Source organism: Vidua chalybeata, chromosome 3 (assembly GCF_026979565.1).
Source record: "Vidua chalybeata isolate OUT-0048 chromosome 3, bVidCha1 merged haplotype, whole genome shotgun sequence".
Lineage (NCBI taxonomy): Eukaryota > Metazoa > Chordata > Aves > Passeriformes > Viduidae > Vidua > Vidua chalybeata.
In genome coordinates this window covers 59,661,831-59,679,115 of record NC_071532.1, presented here as the reverse complement: position 1 = coordinate 59,679,115, position 17,285 = coordinate 59,661,831, and the positions used below count along the sequence as shown (strand labels likewise).

Sequence of the window (17,285 nt, the reverse complement as noted above, 5' to 3'; positions counted from 1 at the left end):
TGAAGCTTGTATTTTTCATTCAAGTAACAAACACGTGGCATATGGTGTAGTAATTAAGGCATAAGGATTGCATAACTCTATAGCCTTTATCTTGAATAGATCTTAGTAATTTAGATAAAATCAGCTGTATTGCAATTTGATAGAAAGCTGAGTAATTTCTCCCACATCATTACAGTTAATTTCACATAGTATTAAACACAGAATGGATAATATAGTTAGAAAATGGGAGAATGAAGGAGGAAGAAAACAAAGCACTCTAATTCTGGTAACATGCATAGCTCCCAGAAGAGGAAATGGCATTCAGTTTAAATAATTTAATGAAATCACAGAAATCAGCCATTCAGAGCAGAGAATTAAATTATGGCATGGTCTCCAGAAGCTGGCTTAATGAAACCTTACTGCTAGGAAAATACAAACTGGGGTACAATACAAATTGTTGAAATCTTCACCAGTTCACATTATGCATACCAAAGCAGCTTCATGACACAGTAATGCCAAGCTTTCATTTACAAGAAAGCTGCTTCAGCAGAATATGTAGCCAGAACATGGTATAAAATTCACACATCCTACAAAAGCCCATTACCTATTAGCTGGTTGTTCTGGATATATAGGATGTGCATGCCATTAGTTTCAAACAAAGTGCTGGATCAGCAATTTAGAATGATTACAGCTGCACAAATCAGAAATACAGAGCAGTGTTTAGGAGAATTACATTACAGAGTCATTAGGTGGATTAGTGGGATTAAGATGAAGAGCTTGGAACTGATTTTGCATTCTTAAGGCAGACTTCACAAATCACATACCCTGTGGAAGAGTCTTCAACTCCGAATATTTTAGTCCATTTGATAGCTCTACTCTAACTCCCTTCCAAACCTGTTGGAGACTTTTAATCATTTCATTCCTTCACATATTTTCTCCAAATTTCTGCTCAGTTCCAGCCACAGACCTTTTCAGCCCAACAGAATGGCCTGAGCTGCTGGAGCAGGGCATCTGCTTAGCATGAGCAGATAAAATGAAATTCTGGCCTTACTGAATTTTGCCATTGTTTTCAGTGGTGACAAGGATTGACAATAATAATGATGTAGTGTTAAACCCACCATGGGTTGATAGCCATTCTTAAGAATCCCAAAGGGCCTTAGAAAGAAAAGATGTGGCACGGAGGTTTGAAAATTCTCAAGTTCGCTTAGCATTCTAAATCTAAATCTAAATATGAAAAATCTGACTGTTGAGTAACGATCAGAGATGGTCGGTTTATGCATGCACCAAAATTTCCAGTTAGACTAAATTGATAATTACTGCATCACTTTTCCAGGGACACTTCTAATTTTCATCAACTTTTTTTATTTAAAGCATACTGATCCTTTGGATTTTATTGTATATTCAGGTGTTATAATGGAAATCCCTTGAATTTTTGTTAATGAAATTGAAGTAAAATGTGTTTATTCCTATAGGACTTTCTAAAGGAATTCCCTATACTTTGATGGTACAGGAGTTTAGCAAATGTCACTTACAAGTTACTTACCTGCTTACAGAAGCAAATCTAATTGGCATCAAGATGCAATCAATCCAAGTATCAATTAACAGAGGAAAATCTAGCATAACAGCATGTGACAAAATGATTTAAAGCAGATTTACAACATGCAAATAATGTCAATTTTGTGAGACAGTCAGATGGATGAGAGAATATTTTTGAGACTCACTAGATCAGTGTTACTTGAATTCAGTAGGCCTCAATTAGGAGCAAAACCTGATTAGTTGTGATTTTAATCAACTGTGATTTACATATTACCATTGTTTTGTTTGCTAGTGACAGAGTTTAAGCAGTGCCCTTCTTTTGAGGACAAAGGATGCCTGAATCACAAGTTCACTATAGACACATCCAGTTCAGTTCAGCAAGAATTCAGTCTTAAAGTACTGTAGCAAATATAAGCCATGCTTTTCAGTGAAGGTTTTCTGTGCTTTCAAGAGGTCAAGGAGCAGAGTTTACTACGTGGTAGTTCATAATTTAATGCTGATGACTTGCTAAAGTTGTCTCATTTATATCACGCCTCTCCTTAGGAGAAAATACTGCATGTCATTACACAAATTTTTCTTAGAATATATAATATGTTGAGTTGGAGGCACCCATCAGGATCATCAAGCCCAACTCCTGGCCCTACCTGCAAGAGACACACCATGTACCTGACAGCATTGTCCAAACACTTCTTGAATTCAGGCAGTCTTGGTGTTGTGACGATTTCCATGGGGAATCTGTTCCAGGGCTCAGCCACCGTCTGGATGGAAAGCTTTTTCCTGATATCCAACCTAAACCTCCCCCAACTCAGCTTCATGCTGTTCTCTCAAGTCCTATGACTGATCACAGGACTAAAGAGATCATTTCTGCCCCTCCATTTCCCCTCATGAGGATGTTTAAGTCTGCAATGAGGTCTCCCCTCACTCTCCTCTTCTGCAGGCTGAACAGACCAAGTGACCTCAGCCACTACTCATAAGGCTTCCCCTCCAGACTCTTCACCGTTCTTGCTTTGAACGTGGCCCTGCTTTGGATTTTCTCTAATACTTTAATGTCTATTTTTTTTGTATTGGGGCACCCACAACTGCCCCCAGTCAAGGTGAGGCCACCCCAGTGCAGAGCAGAGCAGGACAATTCCCTCCCTTGCCCAACTGGAAATGCTGTGCCCCCCAGGACATGGTGGCCCTCCTGGCTGCCAGGTCTCATGTTCAACTTGCCATTTACTAGGTCCCCCAGGTCATGGGGCTGCTCTCCAGCCTCTCATTCCCCAGTCTGTACACATAACCCCATCCCAGGTGCAGAATACAGCATTTGCCCTTGTTAAATTTCATACAGTTGGTGATTGCCCATCTCTCTTGTCGAGGTCTTTCTGCAGGGCCTGTCTGTCCTCAAGGAGGTTGCCAGCTTTTCCCAATTTAGTGTCCTTTCAGTGTCATTTTGCATATCAGCCACATAGTGCTGATACATCCTCTGTAATCCTCCAGTTTTACAGAACTGACTATCACTAGAACAATATCTTCTAACCTGATAACTTGTCATGCACAGGGTAGCAATGTCTTTTTGCTGTCAAGTTAGCCAAGATCTTTCTTCAAGCTCCATTGTCCTTCCTAAATAAGAGAGAATTATTTATAGAAGAGACTCCATTGTGAGCATTTCAGTCTGTTTGAAGATGAAAGACATCCATACTATTTGTGAATTATTAGACACCCTAAAAAGTGTCAGTCTGCTCAGTGACTCATGGTTTTTCAAGGATTATTACTTTTATCCCTTTAAGGGCTTCGCATCAGTAAACCTTCTGCTATAAACCAATTGCACCTTAGACCTACACAAGTCCATGGGGATGGAATCCACCTAAGACTTCTGAGGGAGCCACTTTCAATCATCTACCAGCAGTCCTTTTCAGCTGGGGACATCCCAGGTGGCTGCAAACTGGTAAATGCGAGACCCATCTATAAGAAGTTTCAGAAGGAGGATTCAGGAATCATATGTCTCCACAGTGTGTTCCTCTGTCAGCTAAATATATCAGCTAACTCCTTCCATGCCAGTTAGTACATTAATATAATCAAAGGAGTAGAAAATAAACTGATGCAGAGACTGTTAATAAATGGCAAAGTCCATTGCTGTTGTGTTGCCATCAATATTTGATGTGATTCATAAAGGACAATGAAATAATATTCGTGAACATAATGGGGTTTGTACCAGTTTGAAAAGCAGCCTGACAACTCCACTGCAGGAAATGAGAATTCTGTTTCTCACAGTGAAGGAAACTGAAGTGCTTTATCACTTCATTTCAGTTCAAATATAATCTAATACACATTCTTTGTTTTGTCAATGCAAGGTCCATGTCATGTGTATAGTGAATTTTGTTCAAAAAGGACATTCAGGTGAGGAAAAGATCTGGTTCTGTGATGATGTCTTTGGCTTATGCAGGCATAAGTGTCTGTTCATTTGTATCAAAATGAGGCATAATCAGGTCAGTCATGTGTGCTTCTGTTAAAAGGCACCATTTAAAATAGAATTTCCTGTGTTCGGTGTAACTACTGACTTTGTACGCTTCAATTATTTTTTAAAAATCTCTAGGACTGGGAAAAATGGCACAATATCGGTGCGAGCTCTGGATGGCCCTAAAGCCAGCATCGTGCCAGCCACATTCAGTTCAGTCTCCCCACCTGGATATACCATTCTGGATGTGGATGTTAATGCTGTGCTGTTTGTTGGTGGTTTAACAGAAAAAATTAAGGTAATGACTTTTCTGTGTTACTGTGTTAGCTGGCTGTTTGTGTGGACAAATTTTGTTATTGCTTAAAATAGAAATAGTAAAATTTAACATACTGGTGTCATTGTAGTAGATGCTTTAATTACAAGTAGTGCACTTGCACTTTTCAAAGGTTATTGGGATTTGCCTAGACCGAGGTGCACAGATGTGAGATTTCACTGCGCACGATGTTACCTTCTGATCAGAAGCCCTGTAAGTGGCTGTATTGATGCAACATTTAGCCCAAACAACTAATTCCTGCTGGACAGATGGATGCTTTACCTTGGACACACTGCTGTCCTGACAGGATTTTGGTTCCTGAGTGACAGGAACTCATTTCTGTTTCCGTACATTTCTGGTCTCCTAACAATGTATATTAGAGTATATTTTGCCTTGCATTTGGGGTTTTTCCTTTGTCATGTATCCACAGTATCACCTCCTCCTTTGCAGTTTGCTTTTGGTGTTTCTGCTTTATTTTCTTTATTTTTGTTCCAGTTTCCCTGCCTGTTCCCCTACAGATATCTACATTGTACCCCTGAACTATTTTCTCTTTTTTTTTTTTTGTCTGTTCATTTTTCTGGTGACATCTTCTACTTTGCTAAACTTCATGGGATGAATAGAAGATGTATACCAAATAGAATAGACAGAAATCTTAGAAAAAGTCATTCTCCAATAAAAGCTAATTAGCACTTATTTTCTAATGGCATTCTTTACAAAACAATTTAAATTAACTATTCTGTTCCTGATCAATATTTTAGCATTTGAAAAGAAGCTCAAATTTAGACTTTCCAAATAGTGAACTCACTGAACGTTTTTTACTCTCAAGTTTGTATATGTTCTCAGGTGTTAAAATAACACAATATGCAGAAAAATTGAAGTGCAAAACTCAATGTCAGAACAGCTGTTTTCAACCTCAGTAAGGTTTGTCCAAATATTTTCTGAAGAACTCTCTATTTTTTCATTTTATTCAGGAAAATCTTCCTGAATTATTTTTTTCTCTCCAGGTAAATAAAGACAAGGGCAGCAGTAGGAAGACAGTCTGTTTTAAGTTTGATATGGCTGGTATATTTGCAATGTAGAGTTTTAAACACTGTCAGATTTGTTTTGTTCAAGTACCATCTCTGAATTAAAATATAACTTCCATTTTTTTGGGAACTTCTGTCATCATGTGGTACAGTTGTAAGGCTCACAAAATGAAGGCCTTACCCAAGACTTTTTCTAAAACTGTGCAGTTCTTTGGACATTTAATCAGGGTTACTGGTATTTCTTAGGCTGCTGACTCAGAAATCTGCTTTTTCATATTATTAGGGTTTGGAATGCTTTAGATTTGTCCTACGGTTTTGTCCACATCCCTTTTTTGCAATCATTTCTGCAGTGTAATCAAAAAGAAAGTTCATTTTCAGTTTTTGAAAACATCTTTCATCTGACTTGTAGAAGACTGATTCTTAGATGTCATGAATTTCTTAGAAGTGACATTAAGTTCATACTTGTTGCTAATTAAAGCCTATCCAATTACCTTGGGAAATATCAGTAGCAAATTAAGTCTTTTGAGTCATACTTTTCCTTGAGTATTTTCAAACTGCACTTCTCCATGTTCTCTTGCAAGATCTTAATATTTGTAATTGCTGTAAAAACAGCAGGTGCTTGTCTATTTCAAATAGCAAATAGATTTTTATTCACCTCTATTGATGAACTGAAATTTAAATGAATCAGGGTAGTTTTAGAAGCATAATTTTTAGTGGAGTACTCTGTGTACTGTCAACTATTACTACCTTCATCATGGTACCATGTTGTGTTCTAATGAGCATTATTCTATCTGCATGACCCTAGTTTAATGCATTCTGATGGGAATCATGTTTTAATTGCTTTGCTCTCTGCCCTTTTTTATGCATCCAAAATTCAGCATGAACTTTACAGGTGTAACAGTTGAGTTCTCAGCCTGTCTTTTAGCTTGCAAAGTCTGCTCAATTTCCAGGGTTTCAAGCATTACAAGAGAAACACTTTACTTATTGTATTGTGGGCAAGATTGCTCATAGTCCTTTCTTGAAAGTCTGAAATGAAAACCCAGGTGAACAGGTGAGAGCAGCCAGCTCTCTGAACAGACAGGAAAACTGATGGTGGAAGCCAAAGCAGCTCCTTGTTCTTCAGCACTTGTTCTCCCTTGGCCTTCCCAAGAGTCTCAAATCTAAAAGGTCTTTCCCGTTCGGACTGATACAAAGTTCAGATCACATTTTCACTGATCATTTGTTCTGTAGGAGGGCTTCTCAGATTAAATAATACTCTTGATATTTAAAACATCTTATGGGGGTTTTTAATGATTTTTAATGGAATTTTATATAGTATTTATTTCTATAATTATTGTACCAGTTATGTTTTCAGATGCAGTAGGTCACTTCAAATTCAATTCTAAGGAGGTTTGTGTTCTCTGTTGCAGAAGTCAGATGCTGTAAGAGTCACCACCTTCACTGGCTGCATGGGGGAAACCTTTCTAGACAGCAAACCAATAGGACTCTGGAATTTCAGGGATATCGAAGGCGAATGCAAAGGGTGTGCCGTCAGGTAGGTAAAGTACCGATTGTTTCTTGTGCTTCTTTAGGGAACCTGCCTGCAGTGACATTACATTTGGTAGTAAGTAGCAGGAATTTCCACAGCAGCCATCAAATTCCAATGTGCATGCCACACAAGTTAGGTTGCAATTCCACCGAGAGGGGAAGCAGCCAATCTGGGTTGTAAGTGTGGTCATTGAGTTACCAGAACTGAGCTGGTGTGACAGGGCTGTGATAGAAAGGCTCCCGACAGCCAGTAACCAGAAGCAGTCGAAGCGTGAGAGAGCATGAGAACCACAGTGAACTGAGTCCGGCTCATGGACAGCTGTGATGAGGGTGCCTGCACTTCTACATGGCATGGAGCAGAGTCCAGTGCCTCAAGGTGGCTTTCACATCCACCAGGGTAGTGAGCAGAGACCCCACAAAAGAAAGGCATTTGCATTCTCGAAATAGAATGGGAAATCCTGTCCCTGTCAGTGGGAGTTTTGATAAGACATCAAACCAAGTTTGGGAAGGCTCCCTAGAGCTGTGCCCACATTTTCCTAGCCCTGCACTTTTTATTTTAACTTCACATGGCAAAAGAAAATCGTTGGAATTATTCTTTTCAGCCCACAGGTGGCAGATGGTGAAGGAACGGTGCAGTTTGATGGTGACAGCTATGCCATGGTGAGCCGCCCAATCCGCTGGAACCCCAATATTTCCACAGTCATGTTCAAGTTCAGGACCTTCTCATCAAATGCTCTGCTGATGTATCTCGCTACTGATGACTTGGTAAGAACAGCTAGCAAACGTCTATGCTCCTTGCAGGTTTCAGGTCATCTTTGCAGTCACTGAATTCATCAGATCATGAAAACAATTAGTAATTTAAGGTACCACTATCCTGGTATGGTGCTTCACTGCTGGTCAACTGAAGACTGTTACAGTGTGGAGGTTGATTACCTAATGTTTACTGAATGGGGATCACTGTGTTAGTCTGGGGAGAATTCCAGCTTTTCTGAATTTATTAATTAATTTTCCCTTATCCCAGATGATTGTGTGTGAACATTTTCACTTGGTTTTGTCTATTCATAGTTTAAAATATCATACTGTGATGGCAGGGGGAATATGGGGAGAGACGAAACTTATGTAGAAATCCTACTCATATAAAGAAAATGTTTATGTTTTATTGAGTGGATTTAAAGGGGGACTGATGCAACAAATAAGATGTAATAGTGATTGTGTTTTTCCAGTATCTACAAATGATGTCTCTTACAGCTAAAATAGAGACTAGAAGCATTAGTTTTAAAGTTGTTTAAGGTTTTTATTCACACACAGTATCAAATGTGTGTGGCTAACGAGGAGGAATTATTTATAAAGGCACCTGTCCAGATCTGAATAACTCACCTTTGGCATCTCTGATCCAGATTGATTTGCATGACAGACAGGAAACAGAGTCTTTCCCTTATCCTTTTCATATGGGGCAGAAATTATGTACAGTAGTTTTCACTGATGTCTTGAAGAATTACTGAGAACTTGCTACTTTACAAAAACTGTGTTTGTGTAAATCAGTCTTACTTCAGATTCCTACATTTTGGAAATAATTATCAAAATAACTGGAATTATCAAGGAGGACGGTGCTCCTCCTGACTGACTATAGCAAAAGATAGAATTTCATTATGGTAATGAAATATTTATGTAGCTTTTCTAATGAAATTTTATAATTGAATATTGAAGGCATAGTTAAAGTCATTATTTTAGATTATTTTATATCATTATTTGTGACTTATGTATTTTTTCTATGAAAAAATATGTAATTGAAATCTCAAAAACACAAGCAACTGGTCCCTGGTATATTTTGTTTCTTGTGCTACTGTCCCACTGATGCTGTTGAGCCAGGGACGGGTGAAATGACTCATAGAATTTCAGAAGGCAAAATGAGCGTTTATTCAAAAGCACTTTTCTGTTTTATAGAGAACATCCCGAATATTAATTCCATTGGTCTTAAAGTCAAAACATTTCACCTGATTGGTACACTGGACTTAGGTCAGTGTGGTAGAACATATCTATAAACAATATGAATGGAAAGCAAGATAATAGATTGTTTACATTCCTCTCGGACTTTTTCCCAGGCTTAGCCTGGCAGAAATCTTTCTCTTTTTCTCTCTGACTGAACTGAGAATATCCACATCCCACCACATAAAAACTTGGATGATACTCTTTCTAATGATGCATGGATAGATATGCCTAAGCATCTAGAATACTGAGTTTGTTCAGTTTTACTCTGAGAAGAGGTAGAACTGGCCATGAGCAAAATAATAAAAATTTCTCTGGTACATTTACGTCCTGGGTCATAGTTCCACCATTACTTACCTAATGGCTTTCATGCTGTCTGGTTCTCTGGCTATTTGTTTTGCTTTCTGTATCCTGCCAGCTCTTTTTCTGGAGATAGTGCAGCATAAATCTTTGCTTCAGTCAGCCATCTCCAGTTGCTGCTTGGATACTGGTGTCAGTGGTTGATGAAAATAAGAGCCTTCATAGCTCTCTTTGTCTCCATCTCTCTGTTGTTGCTCTGTTGCTTCCATAGATTACTCTCTGGAAATCTGGTAGAACATGCCCAGTTTACCATCCTCACTATTTTTGTTTTCTACCTTGCAAGTTTAAATCTAGCTGAAGTATGCAATAAATACACTAATTATAGTACAAACATACACTCAAAGCTGAGTATTATATAATATATGTTTTTATCTTCAATCTAAAATAAAAGTGCAGCTATCCCATCAAAACTGCAACTCAGATGACAGAAAAATTCCAACTAAATTAGCAATCCAAAAGAGAATGTAAGGGGAAAAAAGAGCTTGGCATTACACTTTTTTCTATGAGAGTCCTGGGTAGTAAATGCAGAAGTTGTGGCATTTTTTAAAGCTTGAAATATGTTGTCTGTAGTTACCTGGGATTAAAAAGTGTTTATTTAATGTCTTATGCCTCTTACCAAAATGGACAAGAATCATAATGATGTATCTAACCTTTTTCATTAACAGAAGGATTTCATGAGTGTAGAACTCAGTGGTGGGCGTATAAAGGTCAGCTATGATCTGGGTTCAGGTACAGCTTCGGTTATCAGCAACCAAAATCATAATGATGGCAAATGGAAATCTTTCACCCTGTCAAGAATTCAAAAGCAAGGTAAGTTCCTGTGGTGTCAGCAGCATGACCTTTCCAGTTATCTGTGCAGTACACCTAACCATCTAATCACAGGGATGGTGCTGTGGGAATTACAAGTTCTGGTGATTTAGCAACTTCTTTTGTTTAGATTATAGCTGTGTTGAGTTGCATGTGAGTGATTGCACTGTCAAACAGTGCTTTATGAAGGTAGCCTATTTTTCAGGCATAACTTTTTTATACAGTCAGAAATTGCATTCTAAAATTCTTCTGACTGGGAAAAAAAGAAGTCTTTTCATCAGGTCCCTGGTGTTGTTCCAAATCATGAAACACACGTGTGATTTTTGTTAGGACAGCAATAGCTTTTATCCTGTACAGTCCTCTCATGCTCAGCATATACCAAAGTGCTTAAAAAAAGCAGTGACTTTAGTATTGATAGTATCTAACTAGACAAACACCACTACTTTATCTTCCCTAATGATGTGCATTGTGTCATGAACTGAATCTGCATGGAAACAACTGGGAACATCTCCAGAAGTTCTACCAATTCTTCAACATGTTACTGGCACAAAATGTGAAGTGGTGGAATTTGATAAGATCACAAAAACTACTGGTTATCATGCTGACAAACCCCTTTTTTTTTTTTTGTTTTGTTTTGTAGTCTGGTTATAGGGCTGGTAGAATCTTACCTGAGCCAAATTTGGTTTCTTTTATGGCTACTGTGACGTACTCTGTGCTTTTGCAGTTTGAATTTTTACTGCATTCTGAATCTTGAGGGTCACCACAAGCCCCTAAACACATTCCTCTGCCTCTGCCCCCTGCAATGCCAGCTCTCTACCTGGCCTTCACACCTCACACACAGTCCCTCTTCCGTGTCATTTGGCTGAAGGAGACTTGGAAGTTGGGACAGTAGCCAAAATAATTTAGTCATCTCACTTGCAGATTTGCTGCACCTTTAGAGGGCAAATGTCTTATTGATAGCCAGTTACCATAGTTCATACTTAACCCGGGAGGTATTAATATAAAATACAATGTCATGTAATTGTAATGTATCAATAGCATTCAAACATCATGTGTTTATAAAGAAGATACAGGTATAGAAATGAAAAGAAAATTAATTTGCTTTTGGTAAGGTGTAGCAGAAAGTCTGTCTATTCAATTCTCAAGGAAGAAAGGAAAGCAATCCTTTTTTTCATCCCTATATATCTTGGGGCCTGCTCAGCATTTTTCACGGGGTCTTATTTTTTTTATTGAACTTTATATTCTGTATTAATCCATACATTAAAAATATACATGGAACAGGCACCTAAATAGGATGGTTGTATGTAGCATATCCCTGACTCCAGACTGAGATTGGACATGACAGTAAATGACTGCTTTGGGTTTGAAAGTGGTTTAGAGTGAATGATAACCAATCTCTAAGGCACATAATGACAGTGCTTAAAAATCTTTTGCACTAAAAATCCTGTTCAAGAGGCAATCTTTGGACTGAGATCACAAATTATATGTAAAATGATCTCTTGTCATGACTATGTCCTGAAGTTTTAGCTCCAAATTACAGTGAGACAAAGGCAGCAAATTGAAACAGGTTTAGAGAATATATAAAAAACAAACTGTACAGAATTGGTATAGATTTTCAGGTTGTTATGGAAACAGAGGAAAGTGCAGCTTTCTTCCCCTGCCCATAATTGATAATGTGGAAATCCAGTATCTTAATTGCAAAATACAGCCTTCCTTTCCTCTTTCCTCACTTGCTAACCCTCCAAATATTTTTCTGTTAGTTTTTACATTAAGACATCATTGTTCATGATGGATATTTTGTAACTAATCTCAAATGTCTTTTAGCCAACATATCAATTGTAGACATAGACACTAATGAAGAAGAGACCATAGCAACATCTTCTACAGGCAGCCACTTTGGACTCAACTTAAAAGGGCACGAGAAAATATATTTTGGGGGATTACCAACCCTGAGGAATCTAAGGTAAGGTGTCTCAAACCAATTTCTTTAGTCTTGGTAAGGGGATGTAAATACAATGTAATCTTATTCTCTGCCTTTACTTCTCAAGTTCATTTGCAGTAAGTGAATGGTGAATTCCCAATGTATCCTGTACTGCCACAGCAGAATAGTGCTTTATTTGCATATGTTTTGTATTTCACACAGCTCACCTTACACAGATACAATGGAAATGACACTTGCAGTGCAGTACCTATTTCTGATTATGTGCAAGAACCATGATGTAGCTGATTCTTTAAGTATTTATTTGACGCACAAAATCTGTGACTGCAGATTCAAAGAATTGGCTCAATACCTTCAAAAAATTAAGGACAAGTGTTTACTTTGTGCATGAGTAAAAAAATTAGCCACAGAATATTCCACATGGGATTACTGCTTAATGGGTATCCATGTTTGTGCATAATCAGTGTCAATATACTTTAAATATGTATTAAAATATTTTGCTTAGATATTATTTTAAATTATTTGTAAATTTTAGTTCCTGATCTCCTTAGATAAAATTCATCCTGTGTTCAGGACTTAAAGTATAGTATACAATACTCTTCATATATTTAATGTAAGCAGAATGAAATATTTTCCCTTCAGAAGTCTGATCCTGAATTTCCTACACAAATAAAATTCCCAATAATTATTGCATAGTAATATTCATAAATGTTAACTTCAACACAAATAAACTAAAGAACTGGGATAACAGATACTTGAATTTAGTTACTTTCTTTCATGGCTTTAAATAGACAAAAAAACTTATTTAAAGTTTAAATTAATATTCAGCAGTTTTGCAATGACAAGAACAAGAGAATTCTGTGCTACAATGAACAGATGAGCAACACAGCAACAGGCCCATTAATCTATGTCAGCTTTAACTACATGGCATAATGAGAGCCTTGAAGTGGTCTTGTGCACAAGGAACTGTTGTATTTAATCCACAGACTTTTCTGCCACTAAAAGAATGGACATATTTGTTAATTTATTAGGATAATCATTGACCTCTGATATCAAATCACCCAGCAATAAAAAGATCTAAGATCTATTTTACTCATTAAATATAACACTATGTTATGTAATTGTGAAATCACACCAGTGCATAACAAAAGGTCTAGAGCAATTATCTTCCACTTCCTTTGTGGCTGCCCAGAAAATCAGTGTACCACAGCTACTCTGACCTGTGTAACCATTCTGCCTACAGCTATGATTTGTCAATGCCTGAGGCAAGATTAACGTTATGGTAAATTAGAATCAAAAGTAGTGAAAGGGGGATTAGGGCAAAGCTGAGCTACTGCAAACAATAGACACTGAGGTATCCATGACTTTGTAATTATCAGGTCATGTCAGTTCTGCCAAATTATTTTACATGGCTTGCTTTTGCTCATGACCAAATAAAGTATCAAGTTACAAAACCTCTCTGATGTGTTACATTTTAAGGCAACTTTGCAGAGTAAACCTGTTAATTGTTATAGCCTGATAGCGTACATAGGATCTCACCTTTTATTATATGTTGTTTGTAAATGGTGTACACCTGCTTCACTGTGAAATGGCTGAACCTTGCTACTAAGTATCACGGAACAACAAAACAAGAAGTACCATTTGCTACAATTAATGCCATGTTGTTGTTTTCTTTTCTTGTCTTTCTTTCTCACCCCAGTATGAAGGCAAGGTAAAAACAATCAGATTATTTGCATGACTTGCATGTGTCTAGTTAAAGTGCAGCTTAAAAGCACGGGTGGCACCACAGCAGCAGCAGCAGCAGCTTGGGCAGTGTTTAGAGCAGCTGCTATGCTAAGGCTCTTAGTTCAGCCAGCTGCTCCTGCCACAGCCAGCAAAGCTGCTCCCAAGTGCTCGCCACTGTCACGTTCCACGCTGTGCACACACCTACACGAGCAACTCTCATTTTCCGCACGCAGCTGCTTCCTTCAGCCGCGTGCTGCTCGTGGCACTGCAGTGCCTTGGAAGCGGAGCTCCAGCCAGCTGTGTTGCTGACTTTGGCTCCGACCTCCAGGCTGTAGGAGTAATGTAGTCCCATGGGAGGTGGGGAGTGTCCTGTTCAGAGGCAGTGAAGTAGTTACTGAGGAGAGCATGAATGCAAGGAGGAGATTTTTTGTGAAATTTGCCACCTCTCATGTTAAGAACAGGAGTATGAGGGGCAGAGAGAGGAGGTCACCTATTTCTGACTGCGTTTTCAGTTTGCAACTATTTGTATCCTTTGCTTTTGCTTTGGTATGCTCCGATATTATGTGATCTTCGCTGTGTTTTGCAGCCTAATTCCTGGCTTGAATTGGAAAAATACAACTTCACCCCCACACTCCTGCCCTGAACTTTAGAAAGATTATTTCCTCTCAAGCTCCAGAAATTGCTGTTTGTTTTCCCTCAAAACTGGCCTATTTTGGCAAAATAGAACTAACAAAAAAAAACGCAAAAAAAAAAAAACAAAAGAAGAATTATGCAAGATCTTAGTGAACTTGGACTTTGTTTGGTGTATTTTGGAAAGGAAAAAAGGAAAAAAGAAGTCTTAAGAAAACATCAAGCAAGTGTTCAGTGTTTGCAAAGAAGTTGAGCCAGACAACCCACAGTGCTCCCTTCCAACCTTACCCATTCTGTGATTCTGTGATATGGGTTGGGAATTATAATCGTAGCTGTTTGTAACAGGACAGGATGAGGACAGTCTGTCACTGGACAAGGCAGGAAAGGGTACTATCAGAATGGTTTCTGGATGGCAAAGACTATGGGCACCAGTGACAATGATAACAACAAAACTGTTCTTCAGCTGGGAGATAAATCCATAAAGAAACTGGATAAGAGCTAGGGAAAAAAAAAAAAAAAGAAAACTGAAGGGTGAACATAGCTACTTGACTGTTAATAAAGCAGCATATGGATCATTTTAGTTAACCAGATGCTTGCTTTAACTTATGCAGAGAGTACTAATTTGCCAGAGAATACATCACGCTTGCTTAGTTGGCTATAATGCAAAGAATGGCTTTCAGTGCCAAAACATGCAGCTGATTAGTATCTGTGCAAATTTGTTTTATTTTGTAATTAATATTCTTTAAAATGTTTTGTTTCCTTCCAGGGAACTGAAGTGGTTGTTGCTTCCCCCCTTCCCCACCCCACCCCAGTTTTAAGTCCTTATTTATTTCCCAAATTAATTTTTCTCTCTTTGAGCTGTTCATACTATTCAGATGCTCTAGTAAACACTCACAGATAATACTTTTTTGTGAATTAAATAGTGCTGCTTTTTGGATTTACTCTCCATGGTATCAATGGCAGTTTTTTCTTCTGAAGTGACTTTATAAGGCTTTTCTTCTGGCAGGCCTGGTTCAGATGTTACCAGCAGTTATGGTCTCACTCTGGTGTACCCAGGCCTGGGAAATCATACTTTTGCAATCAAACATGATAGGTCTGGTGTTACTTTCAAGGGGTTTCTCATTTCCTCTCATCAGCCAGCTGATGAGTCAAACATGGAACTTGAATTCCATTACAATATTTTCCTGTTTTGGATGGATAGTTACATTCTGTAACAAACCCAAGTGCTTTGTTTTGTTTAACTGCCTGAAAAAGTCAGATGTATTGCTGTGTCCTAACATGCAACAGTTTTCATAAGAAAGATAATACATGGAAATATAAAATAAATGTCAGTCTACATGATTGCATTTCTGATGTGTGTGGACAAAAACTTTATTCAAATACTTGTATACTGCTAAAGTTCTTCTTTCATTGGATCTAGCATGCAAAAAGAGGAACGACAAATGTCTTCCAGTTAAATTCTCTCCTTACTGTTAAGATTTCCTTGCTTGCGTCTTTCTGCTTTGCCTAAGGAACAACAATTTCCTTACTTTGTAGCTCACTGTGTTTTAACACCAAAGGTGATAGTTCTCCTTTACCAAAGGAAAAACACAGAAAACAAAACAACCAACCAAAAACCCTTAAAGAAAGAATTGACAAGGGGACTGTTGTCAATTGGAGATGAGATGAACCTCATGTTACAACTTCTAATGATGCAAGGCAGAGTGCAATGTGTACTGATAGATTGTAGAAGGCAACACATATTCAAGTGTATATGTGTAGTTAAAATAAAAATAAAAATCAGGCATCTGTGCAACTGAAACTGTACATATGGGTGTCTGGTTGACTGTTCTCCCTAAACTCTATTTTTGAAAACACATTGTACTTCTAAATGTTTTTTAGGCCTGAAGTGAACTTAGAGAAATATACAGGTTGCCTCAAAGACATTGAAATTTCAAGGACACCCTACAACATATTGAGCAGTCCTGACTTTGTTGGTCTAACCAAAGGATGCACACTAGAGGTTAGTCTGATTTCCATGTATTTTGGCCTTAATGTTTATAAATGTTTTCTGTTTTCTGATTTTATGTCATAGTAGATTAATTATATATGGTATATTTCTTAAATAGGAATCTAACCTTAGAATCCAAACGGTTACATTTAAGAGAAAGAAAGATGAGTAAGTCTGATCAGCAAGTAGATCCATTTTTCAGATCCTGACTTCTTGGAGAGTATCCCTGGCCATGGGTGATATTCCTATCCCTAAAGGGTAGGATTTTTTGAACTGCTTAGCAGTGGTTTAGCTTTGTTTCAGCTGACTAAAATGGTAATTATTGGCATTAATGAAGATAGGCATTGACAACACTGCAAAAACAAAAAAAAAAAACAAAAAAAAAAAAACAAACAAAAAAAAAAAAAATCTGATGCACATAAAACACCAGGATTTATTTTTTTTAAATTGTTATAAAGTCATTCACTACATAAAACCTCAGGTATGAATACTTACTGTCATGAGCTGGAAGGCACATTTCTTACTCATCACTAAGAATGTGCAAAATTGGTGTTGTTATTTTAGCTTTAAATGCATCTATTTTCAGATGTTGCTGCTTGCAATTAACAGCCTTTCAGTGCATATAAAATTCAAGGAGTCTGATATGAAATTTGGGAGAGAATTTAGTAATTTTCCATGGAAAAGTCTTTTTATACAAAAAAAATACTTCCACTGACATTTGTGTCCCAAGTAACAGTTTGTATTTCTTCTACAATATAATCTCTTCTATATAAGATAGTATTGCAAGCAGATGGAAGGTATCCATCAGATACCACATATACTGTATATCTGATAGATACCATATATCTGATATTCCATATCAGATGCCATTACAGTAAATCCAAGTGAGTTGTTGTTAATCCAATGCTCTCCATTTTTTTTTTTTTTTTCTACAAAACATTAAAACTTTACTTTGAACAGCAACTGGAATTTGGCCAGGCCACAATAAAGACAAGGGCCCTATTTTGCTGTGTTTATCCATTGTATCTTTG

At 37.7% G+C, this 17,285-nt stretch overlaps 1 protein-coding gene across 1 annotated transcript in view; it reads left to right on the top strand.

The window, feature by feature from the left end:
- LAMA2 (laminin subunit alpha 2) overlaps positions 1–17,285 on the top strand; it is a 336,606-nt gene that overhangs the window by 296,090 nt on the left and 23,231 nt on the right. Inside the window, exons 47-53 of the mRNA XM_053937517.1 lie at positions 4,091–4,250; positions 6,700–6,824; positions 7,420–7,582; positions 9,829–9,973; positions 11,795–11,933; positions 13,609–13,620; positions 16,146–16,266. Coding sequence (XP_053793492.1) covers positions 4,091–4,250; positions 6,700–6,824; positions 7,420–7,582; positions 9,829–9,973; positions 11,795–11,933; positions 13,609–13,620; positions 16,146–16,266 — 865 coding nt within the window. The remainder of the gene's footprint in view (positions 1–4,090; positions 4,251–6,699; positions 6,825–7,419; positions 7,583–9,828; positions 9,974–11,794; positions 11,934–13,608; positions 13,621–16,145; positions 16,267–17,285) is intronic.